Genomic DNA, 18791 nt, shown 5'->3' with positions numbered 1-18791 from the left:
TTAGAATAGCAACTTGTATTGTTGTCAATGTACAGATTGTCCAAGTAAGGTAATCAAGTTACTGACCATTTCATACTGGGGAGTTGTGCACCAATGACCTCAAAGGACATGATTCTAAACATTACACTCAACAAATTCAGAAATGCAGTTTTGGATTGGAATTTAAGTCCAGAGGTGAAAGGGCAAAATGTCAAACCATGTATCACCACATTTGCTAGCAATGCTATTTCTTATGTCTTGTTGAATTAATTTATCCTGCTTATTCAGTTCTTTATATCACATTAATACTTACTGGATACTAGATAGACTGTTTTGCCTGACTTTCTGCCTGGCTATTTTCTGATTCCAGTGGACTGCATGATTTTGCCATGTTCCTGGGCCAGCTACAAAACTCTGCCTTAGGATTAGCGTGGTATTGCCAATATCGGTACTTTGCACTGAATTGTGGAGGTAGTTGCTGCAGTTACAATAAATTTGGTGATGACACCCAGCCTACACTACTGCTGAAGCTGCTATTTTAGACAATGGCATAAAGACAAGAGGTAATGGCTACATAAATTTGCATTGCGTCCTGGGCTAACGTTAAATTGGAAGCATGAGGGGAGAATGTTTCTAAAATTAATTTTTAAAATATGCAAACAAACCCATAAAGTTACGAACTTTATGAAAAAGAGTCCTAATAATCTCTGCAATTCAATGGTGATCATGATTTGACTGTTTATGTTGCATCTCTGTTGTTAGCATCAGCAACAGCTTATATTTTTATAGCAGCTTTAACAGAGTAAAAGGTCTGAAAGCACTTCACCAGCGCATTGCAAAATAAAACTCAATGAAAAACCATAAAAGATATATTCGGGCAGATATCTGGGTCAAAGTAATAGGTTTTAGGGAGCATTTTGAGGGAGGACTCAGGGTAACAGTTTTGTCAGTTGAGCCTCCAATTCTTGAGTTCTGATGTTAACTAGGGTGCATCCGCATGTTCAGCTCATGGGAGGCATAGGAAAACACCAAAGGGCAGGTTCTCTTTCTAATTTCTCAGCCAGAGAAGCTGCATGACCTGATGAGAGAGAACACAGAAAAATGCAGAAGTGGAAGTACCCAGGTTGACATCTTAATGAAAATACACATGGTACAGAGGATCCTCGATTATCCGAAGGACACGAGCAAGGAGTATTTCGTTTGGTTAATCAAATTCTGGAAAATTGAATGCCAGATAACATAGTTTAGCCAAGCATTGGGATCTTGCGATCTTGCTGGAAACTCCAATATCTGGATAATCGAATGCCGGATAATCGAGGTTCCTCTGTATATGTTTCCAGTGATAAAGGATTACCGTTTGCTATGCCTGTACATGCAGTTTCCATTGTTTTTGGAACTGTGATAAGTAATTCTCTTCTTCAGTCACTATTGGCTCATCTGAAAGATCTTTGGCATATAGTGAAGAAAGAAGATCAGTCTCTGGCTCTGCAGTATGTTTCAGAAAAATACTGTTCTCTGAATCTGAAATGGTCAACCTTCCAGTATTGATATCCCAATCTAATATTGTTGTATCTGGCTCCTCAACTTCATCATGCTGTTCTTCATTCAGTAAGTGGAAGTTACTAACTAATGTACTAGAACAATGGTCATCATCACCTAGTACAGTCTTTCCAGTTAATAGCTGTGTTTGAAATTGTGACATATAATCACACTGTTCTAGTTCCTGGCGCATTGTTGGCAGGTAAAGCACATCATGTTGCGGACAAATAGGTCCATATGATCCAACTCTGTTGCAATTGGTATCACTCATTATAGTTTGTGTGTTCTTACTCCTTGCCTGTGAACAGTACGTGTAGATAGTCTGCTGTGGCTCATCCTCCCCATCGGGACTGTGGAAAACTTGCTTACAATATAAATCACGAGTGGAACCTGCTCCAATGAAACTATAATCAATACTGTGCTGTGTAGCATTTTTGTCCAGAGGCTGTGTTTGGAGTTGTGATTTGTACCCAACGTGTGGCAGTTCTGTACACTTCACACTTGGCAGCTGGATGTCTAGCTTCTGCTGAGGCTGAATCAGGTTCTCCAGTACGATTCCATATTGAACAACATTCTGTGTCTCCCTTCCATTTGAGGGATGGGATTGAACTCCGTGATTATTTGGTTGGGGTTGATAGGAAACCTGCACAACATTCTCATTGCTACTTGCACACTCTTTTGTTGTTGGCTTTTCCGTACCCTGAGGCTCGTATACAACTTTGCTGTTGCTTATTAACAAAGGTAGGCCATTCCATTCTTTGGCAGACTTGCTGCTGACTAGGGAGGTTAAAGGTGCATCACCATTGTCAGCAGCTATGCAACCATTTGACAATGCTTTTTTATCCGTATTTTCTAAAACCATAACGTTAACCTTCAGAGGCTCAGGTGGGATAAATATGAATGTCTTTGATGGCTGATACTGTAGTAGCTGAAAGAAAGAAGAGATAGAATTGGAGCATGAAATAGCTTCAAGCAGGTAAAATGTAGCATATAATCCCAATTACATCGGTGCTAACATTAATAACTAGTGTCAAAGAAGTGCTTTCTGCATGAAAGTATGTTATCTGGTTTTCTTAAAGGTTGTATCCCATTGACAATGTAGAATAGTGATATCATCACTTTGATGTTTAGAATACCGAATTGAAAGTTTCCTTGAAGTTCTACAGATTGAAAAATTCACAACCGTAGCCCAGTGTTTTGTCCTCTTCCACAGCTTGTACATGATTCTCTCAATGGGAGCTGAGATCAGAAAATTGGACATATACTGCTCATAGTTTTTTGAACATTCAGATATTGGATGGGCAATTGCAGGAAACTTGTATTTAAATTTTCTAATTGGAGCCTTTGGCTTGAGGATGAAAACTTGAACTAGAGCTTTCAAAATGAATTCGTAAAATATTCTGAATTAACCATAAAGTTTTGTTTTTAATGGCAAAGTGTGCTGAATAAGAGTTTGATAAGATTATCATTCTGAAGTTGTGAGGGGCCTAAACTGTTCAATCCTATTTCAGTACGTTTCTCTGATGGTATAGTGAGGGAGCAACTGAGCCATAGAGACTAGGGGAAAGACATTTGTGCTTTTCTTGCAAGGAGCTAGCTTAGTATGCTGATTAGGGTGCTACTACTGGGCTCTGCCTTCAAAATAGGAAACATTAACTAGAATTCCCATTGTTGCTCAATATAGTGACCCGTCTAAGCAATGGATTTGGGGTGAAGGTTTGGGCTCAACTTTGTTGGTTCTGACTACTGATACTCATACATAAATAATGGCCACCAGGTGGAAAAATGATGGGTATTGTCCATGGAACTGCAACACCACAAAGAGTGAGAGCTTTTAACAAAAGAAGAAAAGAGATAAAATTAGCATAACAGGTAGCCTTTAGGCATTTGGAATATTTTAAATGAAACACCAAGCAGTAGACAACTTATTCTCTTTATCTTGTCAACCCATTAGTTACCCCAGACAGGGCAAATGCAGTAAGGATGTTTCTAATGACTGGGTTGTTCAGAACCAGGGATCACAAGTGAAGATAAGTAAGGATAAGAGGAGAAATATCTTCACCCAGAGAGTTGTAGGCCTGTGGAATTCTCTGCCACAGAAAGTGGTTGAGGCCAAAATATGGAATATTTTCAAGAAGGAGCAAGGTATTGTTGTTAGGACTAAAGAAATCGAAAGACCAGCTATGATTATATTGAGTGACAAAGAAGGTCTGAAGGGCCAAATTGCCGACTTCTGCACCTATTTTCTATGTTTCTAGATACACATTAACATGAAGACATGGTAGGGTCCTTATCTTCTTTTAGTTAATGAGCAACATTTTCCAATCAATGTGCAGTTTGAGTAGAATTAAATACATTTCTGGTGCACAACTACCCGTTCTGAAGTTGCGTAAGTCTAACAATTTTACTGTATTTTAAGAAGGACATTTTAAAATAAGCTAAAAAAGATGCTAGCTTTAAAATTGTAACATTGTTTTATTTGCAGTGATAGATAGTACCATAACGTTGGGAAAGTAAGCAAGCATTTATATAAGGTCATCATTGACCTTGATCTCAATTGAATTGGAGTTTTCAGAAGATGAGAGTTTGCAGAAAAGATTCACAAGAAAGGCTTCAAGATGAGGGGATTTGATTATTAGGATCACATAGACAAGCCAGGTCTGTTCTCCTTGAGAGCAGCTGATGCGTCTGAATGACTACTCCTGTTCCTACTTGTTATTGTCTTATAGTCCTGAACAGGATAGGTAGGAGATGTGATAGTTAGATCTGAAAGAGTATATAGGGAGAAACTGTTCCCATTGGCAAAAGCATTGAGAAGTAGAGGACATCGAATTAAACTGATTAGCAGAACAGTCTCAAGTGTGGTGCTGGAAAAGTACAGCAGGTCAGGCAGCATCCTAGGAGCAGGAGAATCGAGCAGTGACTGTGCTTTTCCGGCACCACATTCTCAACTCTAATCCTCAGCATCTTCAGTCCTCACCTATGAGGAAAATGTTATTACTTAGAAAATCAGTAGTAGCTGGAATGCATTTCCTGAAAAGACAGTGGAAGCAAATTTAATGTGGTTTTCAAAATTCAGCTGTTTAAAATTTCAATTAAATATAAAAACAATATGCTAACATTTAAAAACATTTAAAAACACATTCTAACATATTTAAAAACATTTAAAAACACATTCTCTGTTAGCACCCTCTCTTGTCTATTTATTTTTTCTTGATTGCAGAACAGGATGACCAAGTCTAGAGGTAATAAAGAAATTATATATGTTGTACACTGGTTGAAGTACAGTGAGGTTGGCTTGAAGGTACCATCTTCTCTTTGCCCTTTCTCAAGATTCTACGTGTAACAGAAATCTCCCCTGGACTTTTGTTCAGGTAATTAATGAATCTCATACCCTTCTAAGTGTAGAAGCCAATACTCTTGAGCTTCTGCTATAGCCTTGGCTCCTTCATGCTGCAACTTATAACCAGAATCTGATTCTTTTAACTTGAATGTGAAGTTCTTTTAAAAACTCTCAGTTCTCGTTGATTTATCTTATTATCTCATATGCAGTTTTGGTCTATAATCCCACTGCAGTGCCTATTCATAGTCTATATGCCTCTGATAGTAGGAGAAAATGAGTACTGCAGATGCTGGAGATTAGAGTCAAAATGTGTGGCACTAGAAAAGTACAGCTGCTCAGGCAGCATCCGAGGAGCAGGAAAGTCAATGTTTCGAGCATAAGCACATTCCTGATGAAGAGCTTATGCTCGAAACGTTGACTCTCCTGCACCTCGGATACTGCCTGAGTAGCTGTGCTTTTCCAGCGTCAGACTTTATGTCTCTGATAATGTGTATTAGCTGAGAGTATTTACGATCATGAACTTTACTCTTAAATAGACTCATTGATTTTTACAGTACAGAAGGAGATCATTCAGTTCACTATGTCCATGTTAGTCAACAAAGATCTCACAATACTAATCCCATTTTCCATCTCTTGATACATAGTCATGGTGGCAACAAAAGTGCATCAATAAACATTGCTTAACTATTACAAGAGTTGTGAATTAGCCACCTTTTCAGGCAGTGAGATCCAGACTTCAACCACATGCTAGATGAAAGTATTCTCTTCAACTATTATCTTACCTTTTTATTTTAAATCTATGCCCCTGGTTATTACTCCATGGATAATTTTTTTAAAAAAGTCTTCTCTCCACCATATGTATGCCGCTCATAATCATATACCCCTCTAATAAATCATGTCTCAATCTTCATAACTTTAAGAAAAATAACCCTGCCTTATCCAATCATTCCTCATATCTCTAGCCCAAGGCAATATCATAAATCTCCTGTGTATCCTTTCTAGTGCAATCCCAAAGCTGTAGTCCTTCAGTTGTACCTAACTTATATTTTCTACAATTCCAATGTAACGTGTTATGAAGTTGAAGGCATGTACTGTATCTTTAAGAGTGAGTGAATGCTTTACTGAACTGAGAGCTTACAAGCACCTGTGTATATGACTAGATGGCAGTCCCAGAGTGTACTGAAAATGGGTTATAGTTGCTGTTTTGACAATGATTTGAATTTAACCAAACAGTTTAAATCATGCCCCAGGATACTAAAACCCAATCAAGTTTGAATTTATGTTTTGCCAACATTGAACCAGTGAGACAATCCAATGTTGGTAGGATATAAAATGTGGGCATTTTGAAAATTGGTCAGACAGCAACTGCTGTCGTGATAGAAATGCATGGAGAGCTAACATCTTGCTCTCCAAGAAATTAGGAAACACTCTTTGTCAAATGTACCTTTGCATATGAAACATATTCACAGCAAAGGAAAGAAGATGACCCAGGGAGATCCTTAACTGGAAGAAGACAGACAGAGAAGCCAACAGTGGCTGTGCAGTTTTGGAATTAAGTTGATAACATTTTAATAGTGTCTTATTGGAACAGCATATTGTTATAGAATTGGAGGCAGATAATAAGCAGTTAAGAGAAGGGGGGGGGGTTAGAATTGTGAATAGCTGTTTAATGTTCACTCTTTGAGTTAAAAAATAAATTGATGTTATTTTCTTTAAATAGTGAAATTTGTGAGTTCTCTTTCACTCATATTTTAACAGATTATGAGGCAAGGTGAGCTTTTCTGGGTGTTTGGTTTAATTAACAGAAGTGTTCACCACTGTGTCATAACAAACCTCCTTGTTCTTGTATGCTATGACGTCACCAATAAAGGTAAGGATCCCATCTTCCCCCTTAAGCACCTTATACCTTTATCGACTTGCCCTACAAAAATCTATGGATATGCACATCAAGGTCCCTCTGATCTTCAGTACTTTTCTGGGTGCTACCACTCAATCCCCTGCCTTGTCAACCTTTCCCAAGTGCAGTTCCTCACACCTATTCTGGGTAAATTCCATTTGCTATTGCTCTGCCCAGCTGACCAGTCTCTTGATATCCTCCAGCAGTTTATGCCTATTGTCCTCACTATTTACCATGCTATCAATTTTCAAGTCATCCAAAACTTCTCAGTCACTCCCCTTCACTTAAGTCCAAATTATTAAAGCACACCTCAAACAATTAGACTTTCAGTCACAGAAAAAAATCCCCCTACCGTCGCCATGTACTTCCTGCATCTCAGCCAACTTTGCATCCAATGTGTCAATTTGTTTTGGATCCCATGGGCACTTACTTTCTTGATCAGTCTGACATACAGACGTTATCAAAAGCCTTGCTGTAGTACACGTAGATATGCATTAGTTGTACTAAGTAAGAATACTTTAAATATCTGGCAGCAATATGCACATTACCTCCTAGTGTTATTAGCACTAGGAATGATTCAATTACTTATCTCTTCTCTGCCACATTTATAAAATAAGGCAAACACTTAAGATAATGCAGATGATATATTCCCTCAAATGCACTCTTTCTGCACAATAGATTTCTTGTATGTAGTGGAATAAACACACATTAATCATAGTTCATTATAATAAGCTAGTAGAAACTGCTTACCAGATTTACAGGTTGCTTCTGGTCACTGGTGTACACATATTTGTACATGAAACAGCCCAGTAACGTGAACAGAAAAATGAAAACAAAGATTGGTAGAACACATCCAAGCAGGATCATTTTGATCATTTGTTTCACAGGATCTGTAATGGTAGAAATGAAAGGAAAATGTACTGAAAATGCATCAGAAAATCATCTTGTCCACAAATCTTTAATGCAGAATCTCAGCAAATCTGACAGCATATGTGGAGGCAGAAACAGAGTTAATGTTTCAAGGTGAAGATCTTTCAACAGAATTGGTAGGAGTTAGAAATGTACTACTTTTTGAACAAGGTATTGCGGGAAATGAAAGAAAAAAGGAACTTTCAGACAGAAGTGCAACTCTAACTCCGCTGTTTTTCGATCAATTTGTCTTCCAGCCTATCGCAGACTTTTTTTTTGTCTTTTTTGCATTGAATGATCTAACACTGGCAAGTTTTGAAAGCTGGGAAATGGGATATGTTATTAATAGGATGACAACAAAAGGATATTGTGAAAGAATACTGATTAGTTTGCCTAATTAAGGTTAAAAATGCTAGACAAAAAACAAGCACAAAGGATTGAACTATCTCTTTGAATGTAGCCTTTTGATTAATAAACATTTAGTATGATTTTATGCAATATAACAGTCTTGTGCTCGTTGATTCTTTTAAACTCTTGTGGAACATAGGCATCACTGGCTTAAAAAACATTTATTTTCCATCTCTAACTAACTTTTAACAGATGGCTAAGGACATTTCAGGGGTAATTAATAGTCAACTACATTGCTGTGGGTCTGTAATCAGACCGGGTAAGGGTGACAGATTTCTTTCCCAAAGAACGTAACTAAACCAGATTAGTTTTTATGACATTTGATAGTAGTTGTCATAATTATCATTACTGGGACTAGCTTGATGTCTCACTTCAGTTGTAGAGAAAACTGGTGATGCTGCACATGGACCACTGAGTGTAGCTCTGGTTCACTTGCTGAAGGAAGGATATAATTTCAACAGAGGGAGTGCAGCAGATATTCATCAGATTGATCCCTCAGATGGTGGGATGTCCTTTGAAGAGAAATTGAAGCAAATGGGTCTGAACGTTTTGGAGTTTAGAGGAATGAGAGGCAATTTCACAGAGACTTTGAAAATTCCTAAAGGGATAGATAAGGTACTGTAGATGCAGAGAGGATGTCTCCCCTGACTCCCATATATTGGATGATGGGGAGCTTCTTCACTGAAAGGGTGGTAGTTCTTTGCAATTTTGCACATCAGAGGGACGTGGAAGTTCAGAAGTTTCGCCAATTCAAGACAGATTGATAGATTTCTGGTTATTAACGATAGGTATGGGGATAGTCTGGGTATGCAATGTTGAGGTAGATAATCCAGAATGGCAAAGTAGTCTCCAGGGATTCAATGACTTACTCCTTCCTCACTATATTCCAGATGGTGCAAGCAGAGTTCAAATTCCACTAGCTATCATGGTGGAATTTGAGCCCTTGCCCCAGAGCTTGAGCCTCTGGATTACTAGTCCAGCGATCCACCACTGTGTCACCATTTCTTTGTAAAAATAGTTTCATATTTAAAATAACACTCTCACCTTTTGGAGTTGTTGCACAAACAGTCTCAGATGGTTCACTTATTCTGTGAAAGGAATATTCCACTGTTTGAGCTGTCACACAATATGTGGTATCATGCTCCAGGGTATCCACTTTTTTGAATTTACCACTGTCAGGGAAAATGAGCTAGAAGATAAAGAACCAATTATCTAATAGTTAAAAATAACAACAACTGCATCTTTGTTAAGTAAATATGCTTGCCCATAAATAACCTATGTAACAATTATATGCATTTCATTCATGAACCCACCTTGACTGATGAAACAGTGCTCCTTCATATCAGATCCCATTTAGAGGAAGCACAAGGGAGGATGACAAGGGAACAGAATATATTATAGGTGGAGGACTTCAGTGTCCATCGCCAAAATTGACTTCGCAGCACTGCTACTGACCAAGCTGGCTACAGCTGAAAGTACTGTGTCTGAGGCAGGTGATGAAGGAATCAACACGAGTGAAAAGTCTGCTTGAACACCTCCTCATCAATCTATCTTATACAGATACATCTGTCCATGACAGCATTGATAACAGCGACCACGGCACACAGTCATGTAGAGACCAAGTTCTGTCTTTACAAGGAAGGTATTGACCATTGTGTTGTCTGACATTAACATAATCCTAAACAGGACAACCTTGAAACAGATCTAGCAACTTAAAACTGGGCATCCATAAGACACTGTGGGCCCTTGACAATAGCGGAATTGAATTCAGGCAGAATCTGTAAACGTATGGCCTAGCAAATGCTTGACTCTACCATTAGCACCCAACTGGTAAAGCAGCCTTGGTTCAATGAATAGCGTAGGGGAGCACATGCAGGTGCAGAGTTGTGTATAGCTATAAATGATGTATGAACATGGTGAAGCTACACACAGGACTGTGTGAATGCCAAACAGCAGAAAAGCATCATGCAGTAGACAGGGCTAAGTAATTCCACAACTAAAACAGATTCAATATAAGCTTTGTAGGCCTGCCACATGCAATTGTGAATAATTATGGATAATTTGTTTAAAATGCATTTATGGGATATTAGCGTCACTAGGCTAGGCCAGCTTTTATTGTCAATTCCTAATGCCCAGTAGACAATTAAGAGTTAATGACAGTGCAGTGGGTTGAGAGTCACATGCAGGCCAGATCAGGTGAAGGGTGGCAGATTTCGTTCCCTGAAAGTTATTTGTGAACCAGATGAGTTTTAATAAGAATCAACAATGGTTACGTGGTTATCATTGGCTAGCTTTTAGTTGCAGAATTTTTTAGAAGTCAAATTTCATCATCTGTCACAGTGGATATTCTCTACATCATAAAGTCAGAAATGATGATGTTTGCCAGTAACAGCACAATGTTCAGCACCATTTGCAACTCTTTACATCCTGAAGCAGAACATGTCCAAATGTTGTATAACCTGGACAATATCCAGGCTTGGTTGACAAGTGCCAAGTAACATTCATGCCACACGAGTGCAAGGTAATCTCGAACAAAAGAAAATCTAATTCTCATCAGTCTACGTTCAATGGCATTTGTGTCACTGAATACCTCACAATCAGGTCATGGGGATTATCATTAATTAGTAACTGAACTGGAACAGCCATGTAAATGCAGTGGTTACAAGAGTAAGACAGAGAACAGGCATTCTGCAGTGAGTAATCACCTCCTGACCCCCCAAAGCCTGTCCACCATCTACAAGGCACAAATCAGGAGTTGCTGGAAGACTTACAACTTGCCTGGATGACAGCAGCTTCAACAACACTTAAGCTTGACACCATCCAGGACAAAGTAACCTGCTTAACTGACATCACATTTACCAACTTCAACATTCAACCCCTTTACCACTGATGTAAGTTAGCTGCAATGTGCATCATCTATAAGGTGCATTGGAGTAAATAGCAAGGCTCCTCTGACAGAACCTTCATAACCATGACCACTGCCATCTTAAAGGACAAAGGCAGCTGATGCATGGGAACATCACCTCCTGCCAAGCTACTCACCATTCTATTTGGAAATATATCATATTTCCTTCATTATCAACAGGTCAAACTCAAGAACACTCTCTGTAACAGCATAATGAATGATCCTACACCCCCAAGTACCACAGTGATTGAAGAAAGCAGACCACCATCTTCTCCAGAGCAATAATGAATAAGGAATAAATGCTGGTCCAGCCAGTGACACTGCATCACATGAACGAAAGTAAAGGATTATGCTTTGTGAACTAACCACCAGTGTGTCTGTATACTTTGTTTTAATAATGTATGAAATTTTCTTACCGACTTATTTGTCTTTCTATTGGTAACAGTCAAATTGTATTTTAAGTCATGAAAAATTTTAGCCAGTGAAATAGCTCGAGGCTCATTGTTTGTCTTCCACTTTTTGGGAACCGTCAAAGTAATGGAGATGGAACAGACCCCAACTTTTACTTCTACTTTTGGAGAACTGATGTTTGCTGAAAAACAATTGATATATAGCTATTAAAAGAGGATGCACAGCAATGGCCCTAACAGTTATAGTGCATTTTGCTATTCAAAACAACAAATATATTTGTGCAGTACTTAAACATAATAAGACTTCACTGCTCCCAAGGAGTATTATAAAAAAATTGTTAATTTGAGGCACAAAAGATAATATTGAGTCAGATGACAAAAGCCTTGATCAAAGTAGTAGATTTTAATGAGTACCTGAAAGGGACTGGGGTAAGGAGGGGGGTGAGTAAATATGTCAGGGTCCGATTTTCACAGACATGACAATTTTCCAGGATCTAAGAGAGACTCGAGACAGAGGACCTAAAGGCACCCAAGTATCTGTCATTAACTGCACATGAATTTGTTTGCAAGGTTTTGTTTGGATTGAGAAGGCCAAATTGGTGAGGATTTAAAATGAAGCTGGGCCGGCAGATTTGCCATGCTTGAGCCAGAGGGGAAATCTCCAGGACAACTTGAAAGGCAGTTGGGGAAGGAAAAGAATGAAAGTGACACTTGCGAGCTAAGATCAGTATTGACTAGTTCTGGGAGAATAGAGTGTCTGCGAGTTTTGAGAAGATTTGAAGTTCAGGTTGAGGTTCTGTATGTAGGTTTGCTCGCTGAGCTGGAACGTTCGTTTTCAGACGTTTCGTCACCATACTAGGTAACATAATCAGTGAGCCTCTGATGAAGCACTGGTGTTAGTGACCCACTTTCTATTTATCTGTTTAGGTTTCCTTGCTTGGTGACAGAATTTGACCCTCTGAGAAAAAGAACCGGAAATGACAACACAATGGGAAATGATGTCACCAACCCAAGGAAACCTAAACACATAAATAGAAAGTGGGTCACTGGAGGCTCATTGATGATGTTACCTGGTATGGTGATGAAACGTTTGACAACAAACCTTAAAGCTCAGTGAGCAAAATAACATCCAGAATAGAGCGTCCACTCAATCATCAAAGAAAAGCAATTGTGGTGGAAAATGTTTGGACATTTTAAATGATAAATATAGGACTTTTTCTGTAGTTTAAATATAAGCTGTCTCCTGAAATGGTGCTTAGTCAATGGTGCTTTAAATATTTTTGTCATCTTCATACATGAAAACGTTTTGTGTCATCTATTCAGCCATTCACTCAAAGTTAATTTTTTAAAAAAAGCTGTCAGCTACTGCAGGGATCATGACAAAATTTACAACAGATACAGTTAAAATTTGTACCTTTACAGCAAAGTTTAAATCTGCACTTACTTTCCACCTTTGGATTGAATCTTCCACTTTTATTCCAATCTGAAAATCCTGCTCTTGAAATAGCTCTTACTCTGGCATAGTAATATTCTTCACTGTCAGCTGTCTCATTTGAAACATCACAGTATGTTCTGGTAATGTTCTGGCATTCCTTTTTGTTCTTCCAATCTTTTTCTCCATATCTGATTTAAAAGTAGCATTGTCAAGTCTTAACTGCAAACATTGATTTTCAAATTGGCCACATAATGTAACTAGGCAATTGCACACACACTTCTCCATGCTTACAATTCTTCACACAACTCAAAGTGAAATTGTTTATCTTTTCCAGATTAATTTTGATCTTGTCGGAAATAAGCAGTGCAAATACATTTTTATTCTGATTGCTTGTTGATTTTCTGTCATGAAAATTACTTCACGATTGGCACAGTGAAGCAGATGCCCTCCTCTTTATACATTCTACTGTTGCATCAATCAAGGAATATTTACCCAGTGTTGGCCACAAGTACCAAAGGAAATCCCAAACCAAGGTTAGCAGTAACAATAAAACAGAAATGATCCAAGGTCTTTCATTCTTAAATTATACATGCTGGCTAGTTAGCTTAAGCACTGCAGTACCACAAAGAAAGACATGAATGTAGCAACACTGCCAGTGAACAGTTGCTTCGACCATATTGTAGAATGACACTTTGGCTGCCTCACACATAGTTACCCTTTAGCCTAAATTCTAAATTCTAAAATTTGGATGAGTCAGGGATGGTGAAGACAGGACTGATTAATAACTATTGTCTATTAGGAGCAGGGGTGGTGGTCTGGGACAAGAAGCGGGATCACATTAATGGAAATGCCAAAGAGTTAGTAACTGTTTCAATTCTGCACAAATGTATGTTTTTTTTGTTCTTGAAAAATACTTCAGAGGTGGTTGATGGGAAATGTTCATCCTGAAGCTCAGTTACCAGGGGTGTGCCACAAGGATCTGTTTTGGGGCCAATGCTATTTGTCATTTTTATAAATGATCTGGAGGTGGGCATAGAAGGATGGGTTACTAGGTTTGCAGATGACACGAAGGTAGGCAGAGTTGTGGGTAATGCCGAAGGATGTTCTGAGTTACAGAAGGACATAGACAAGATACAGAGCTGGGCTGAGAAGTGGCAAATGGAGTTTAATGTGGAAAAGTGTGAGATATTTCACTTTGGAAGAAGTAACAGGAATGCAGAGTACTGGCCTAATGGTAAAATTCTTGGCAGTGTAGATGAACAGAGAGATCTCAGTGTCCTGGTGCATGAATCTCTGAAAGTTGCCACCCAGGTTGATAGAGTTGTTCAGAAGGCATATGTTGTGTTGCCATTTATTGGTAGGGGAATTGGGTTTCGGAGCCATGAGGTCATGTTTCAGCTGTACAAGTCACTGGTAAGACCACATCTGGAGTATTGCGTGCAGTTCTGGTCACCACATTATAGGAAGGAGATAGAAGCTTTGGAAAGAGTTCAGAGAAGATACTAGACTGTTGCCTGGTATGGATGGAAGGTCTTATGAGGAAAGGCTGAGGGAACTGAGGCTGTTTACGTTGGAGAGAAGAAGGTTGAGAGGTGACTTAATCGAGACATATAAGATAATCAGAGGGTTAAATAGGGTGGACAGAGAGAGCCTTGATCCTTGCATGGTAAAGGCTAACATGAGGGGACTTAGCTTTAAATTGAGGGGTGATAGACTTTGGACATATATCAGGGGTAGTTTCTTTACTCAGAGAGTAGTAGCAGCGTGGAACGGCCTGCCTGCAACTGTAGTAGACTTGCAGACGCTAAGGGTATTGGACATATGGATAATAATGGAACGGAGTAGGTTAGATGGGCATCAGGTTATTTTCACAGTTTGGTGCAACATTGAGGGCCGAAGGGCCTGTACCGTGCTGTAATGTTCGATGTTCTACACATTGATTCGCTTCTGACTCAGGTCAGGGGAGTAAAAGGGAATTGGAACTGTCCTAAAATAAAAAAATGTTGGGTGAGTGAAGAAGGGCTTATGCCCGAAACGTCGATTCTCCTGCTCCTTGGATGCTGCCTGACCTGCTGCGCTTTTCCAGCAACACATTTTTCAGCTCTGATCTCCAGCATCTGCAGTCCTCACTTCTCCTGGCAAATTGAATTGCAGAACTAACACCACAGTCAAGTTACTAAAAATAAAAGTTGCAAAATTAATAAGATGGATCAAAATAGCTACTGACACACTACAAGCCAGGTAAACGATGGATTCATCTGAGACAAATATTTGTCTAAGCACCAATACATTCACTATGTATTGTACAATATTTGTTTCATAAAACCACTTGTTTTGAAAGGAACAATTGTTCCCATTTGGGTCTTTCCATTAAGTGGTTTATATTGTAATCATGCATTAAAATCATGAACTGGTTCAGGAAGCAAGTGTAACACCGGTGACACAAGGGGAACCTGTACTAATCACATGAACTGAACATAGTGACATATCCAAGGCTGTAAAAATAGGAATAATTGGATATCATTTATACCTATATACATATGTAATGTAGATCACCAACTATAATCCTTTAAACACTTTAATACTGAAATTCCATAGTTAAATTCAAAGTTAGCTTTTAAAGATTGGTCTCAGATCAAGGTAGGATGTATATTTGTCAAATCTGAACAGTATCTTGGAGATGTTACTTGATTTCCAGATCATTAGGTTAAAACAGATTCTTTTTATTCTTTAAGAGAGTGTAAGCATCTCTGGCTAGGCCTACGCTTATCGCTTATCCTAATTTCCTTTGAGAAAGTGGGGATGAGCTGTCCTTTGGAACCATCAATCTATATGATATAGATATACTAGCAGTACTATTAAGAATGGAGCTGCACTTTTTGGATCCAGTGACAGAGAAAAAACAGTCATTTAGCACTAAGTCAGGTCAGCATGTGGCTTCAAGGAGAACTTGTGGGTGTTGGTGTTCCCATGCATCTTTTTTTCTTTTTCCTTATAAGTAGTAGAAGGTGCTACTGAAGGTAAGGAGAGTTGTTGCCACAGCGCATCTTGTGAATAGTCAGCACCTTGCCACTGTGATTCAGTGGTGCAAAGTGAATGCTCAAGGTGGTAAGCAGTGCACAGATGAACAGGCTGCTTTGTCCTGGGTGGTATTGAGCTTCTTGAGTGTAGATGCAGCCATAGTCATCCAGGCAATTGGAGTATTCCATCACCATTCTGACTTGTACCTTGCAGGTGGACTCGCTTTGGAGAGTCAGGAGGTAAGTTACTCACTGTAGATTGACTAGCCTTTGACTTACTCTTGTAGCCAGAGTATTTATAAGGTTAGACAGGTTAAGTTTCGGTTAATGGTGAAACTTAGCATGTTGATAATGGAGATTCAGTGATTGCAACGCTATTGTACATCAGGGAGCTGATCAGATTCAGTCTTGTTGGAAATAATCTTTATTTGGCACTTGTCTGGCAGATATGATGCTTGCCACTTAGCAGCCCAAGCTAGTGATAATAGTAATAACAATGCAAAGAAGATGCTGGGTTACAGGACACATCAGTTGATTTGAAGTTTCCAGAGGCCATTCTTAAGGTGTACAGTGCTGCCCTGCTCAAACTGCATCTGAAGCTCAAATTAGGGTTGATCTAACATTTATGGTGAGCAATCTCTCAGACAGTTGTGAATCTGTCGAATTCATTGCCCCAGAGTTCAGCAGATGCTGTGACACTGAGTCAATTTAAGGACAGATTTTTAATTAGGAACAGGTTGAGTTGTTATGAGGAATGGACAGGAAAGTGGAGGTAAGGCTGAGGTGAGATCAGCCATGATCATATTGGATGGTGAGCAGGCTGAATTCCTTACACCTGCTCCTTGTTATATTTTCTTACTGTAGTCTCAAAGACTGTGGAGAACTTGATACCCAGTGTCAGAGTGACAAACCAAGATGGACAGTTTCACAAATGGGGGTTCTCTACTTCTGGAATGAGAAGTCTCAGAGAGAATTTTGCAGCGATATATCCAGTAATTAAATGGCTCAAGAGTGAAAACCAGAAAACAATGTTTTTGGTGACAAGGGGACAACAGCAGAAGATGCTTCAAGGTCATTATGATGAAAACAACATTATGACAGACATTACAAATTGTCCAACATTTTCCATTCAATTTTTTTTAAACTGATTGGCAGGAAGACATGAAAAACACCTCTGTGAAAGCTTCTAATCCAAAAATACTGGACTCATTTGAAAAAAATCCAAATGCCATAGTATGAAGAGTTAACAGAGTAAGCAAGCCGATGCAACCATGAGACAAAGTAATCAATTAACTAGTACCGTGTGAGCAAAACCTAATATTAATTTTAAGTCTATTCTTCATTTATTTGTTCATTGTGAAGTGTTTTGTTTCGTCATTATGAAATGACTTTCTCTCACAGTGAACTGTAATACTGCTTTCACTGTAATACAATGTCCATGAATTCAAAAGTATTTCAATGAAATCGTGGCATCTCATGTGATTGCGTTTTCTGTATTTTCTGATACGCATTCAATCATATTATATTAAGAAAATACTGGTACTAACATAGCACGTCTAATGTAACTGGAGGAAGGCAAGGGAAAAAGGCAATTTAGGGAGCAAGTCTAGAGCTTAGAGTTTCGTTGGCTGAAGGCCCCGCACAAAAAAAATTAATTTACGGAGCAATTAAAATGCATAAAAGGCTAGAATTAGATCAGTGCAGATGTCTCAGATAGTTGTGGGACTGGAGGAGATTATAGGGACAACAAGAGGGATGAAGGAGTGATACATGAAGGTGCAAACTGAAGGATGAAAATGATAAAATTGAGACAACATTTAATTGGAATTCAATGCAGGTCACTGAACAGAGGTTTTATGGGTGAGCATGGTTTGGCACAAGGACATCTGAAGTAGAATTTTAGGTGATGTAAAGGTGAAGGAGAATAGAGTAGAGGAGGCCAACCGTGAGTGCATTGGTCCAGTCAAGTCTGGAGGTAAGATGAAACTGACACACTTTATAAATATTTTTAATTTTTTTTCACAAACATATTAATTATTTTCTTCAGCACTGACAATAAATCTTTACCACACTTCCTTTCATGGGAGTTTCTTTATTATAATGAACTATTCGATTGTTTGGTTGTCTAAAAGTTCAAGTGCACAAATTGTACTGCTGGGAATATTAGAAAGCTGTCTGAAAGTGGTAGTGATCTATAGTGATCTATATGGACTTCAGTAAGGCGTTCGACAAGTTCCCACTGGGAGACTGGTTACCAAGGTTAGATTTCATGGAATACAGGGAGATCTGGCCATTTGGATACAGAACTGGCTCAAAGGTAGAAGACAGAGGGTGGTGGTGGAGAGTTGTTTTTCAGACTGGAGGACTGTGACCAGTGGGAGTGCCACAAGGATCGGTGCTGGATCCTCTACTTTTTGTCATTTACATAAATGATTTGGATGCGAGCATAAGAGTCACAGTTAGTAAGTTTGCAGATGACACCAAAATTGGAGGTGTGGTGGACAGCGAAGAGGGTTACCTCAGATTACAACAGGATCTTGACCAGATGGGCCAATGGGCTGAGAAGTGGCAGATGGAGTTTAATTCAGATAAATGCGAGATGCTGCATTTTAGGAAAGCAAATCTTAGCAGGACTTATACACTTAATGGTAAGGTACTAGGGAGTGTTGCTGAACAAAGAGACCTTGGAGTGTAGGTTCATAGCTCCTTAAAAGTGGAGTCACAGGTAGATAGGATAGTGAAGAAGGCATTTGGCATGCTTTCTTTTATTGGTCAGAGTATTGAGTACAGGAGTTGGGAGGTCATTTTGCGGCTGTACAGGACAATGGTTAGGCCACTGTTGGAATATTGTATGCAATTCTGGTCTCCTTCCTATTGGAAAGATGTTGTGAAACTTGAAAGGGTTCAATAAAGATTTACAAGGATGTTGCCAGGGTTGGAGGATTT

At 39.0% G+C, this 18791-nt stretch overlaps 1 protein-coding gene across 2 annotated transcripts in view; it reads right to left on the bottom strand.

Annotated features, from left to right (window-relative positions):
• Nucleotides 1-1241: 1241 nt before the first annotated feature.
• The window catches only part of LOC122547311 (interleukin-20 receptor subunit alpha-like), a 42399-nt gene continuing 24849 nt past the window's right edge, over nucleotides 1242-18791 (bottom strand). For both annotated transcript variants that reach the window (XM_043685959.1, XM_043685963.1), the window contains exons 4-8: nucleotides 12835-13013; nucleotides 11397-11572; nucleotides 9120-9264; nucleotides 7509-7648; nucleotides 1242-2446 (exon numbers count right to left, since the gene is read on the bottom strand). In XM_043685959.1, the coding sequence (XP_043541894.1) occupies nucleotides 1340-2446; nucleotides 7509-7648; nucleotides 9120-9264; nucleotides 11397-11572; nucleotides 12835-13013 (1747 nt within the window). In that variant the 3' untranslated portion in view covers nucleotides 1242-1339. The remainder of the gene's footprint in view (nucleotides 2447-7508; nucleotides 7649-9119; nucleotides 9265-11396; nucleotides 11573-12834; nucleotides 13014-18791) is intronic.

The sequence above is a fragment of the Chiloscyllium plagiosum genome, chromosome 3, assembly GCF_004010195.1.
Source record: "Chiloscyllium plagiosum isolate BGI_BamShark_2017 chromosome 3, ASM401019v2, whole genome shotgun sequence".
Taxonomy (NCBI): Eukaryota; Metazoa; Chordata; class Chondrichthyes; order Orectolobiformes; family Hemiscylliidae; genus Chiloscyllium; species Chiloscyllium plagiosum.
Note: the sequence above shows the minus strand (reverse complement) of the source record. Positions and strands in the feature narration are given on the sequence as shown.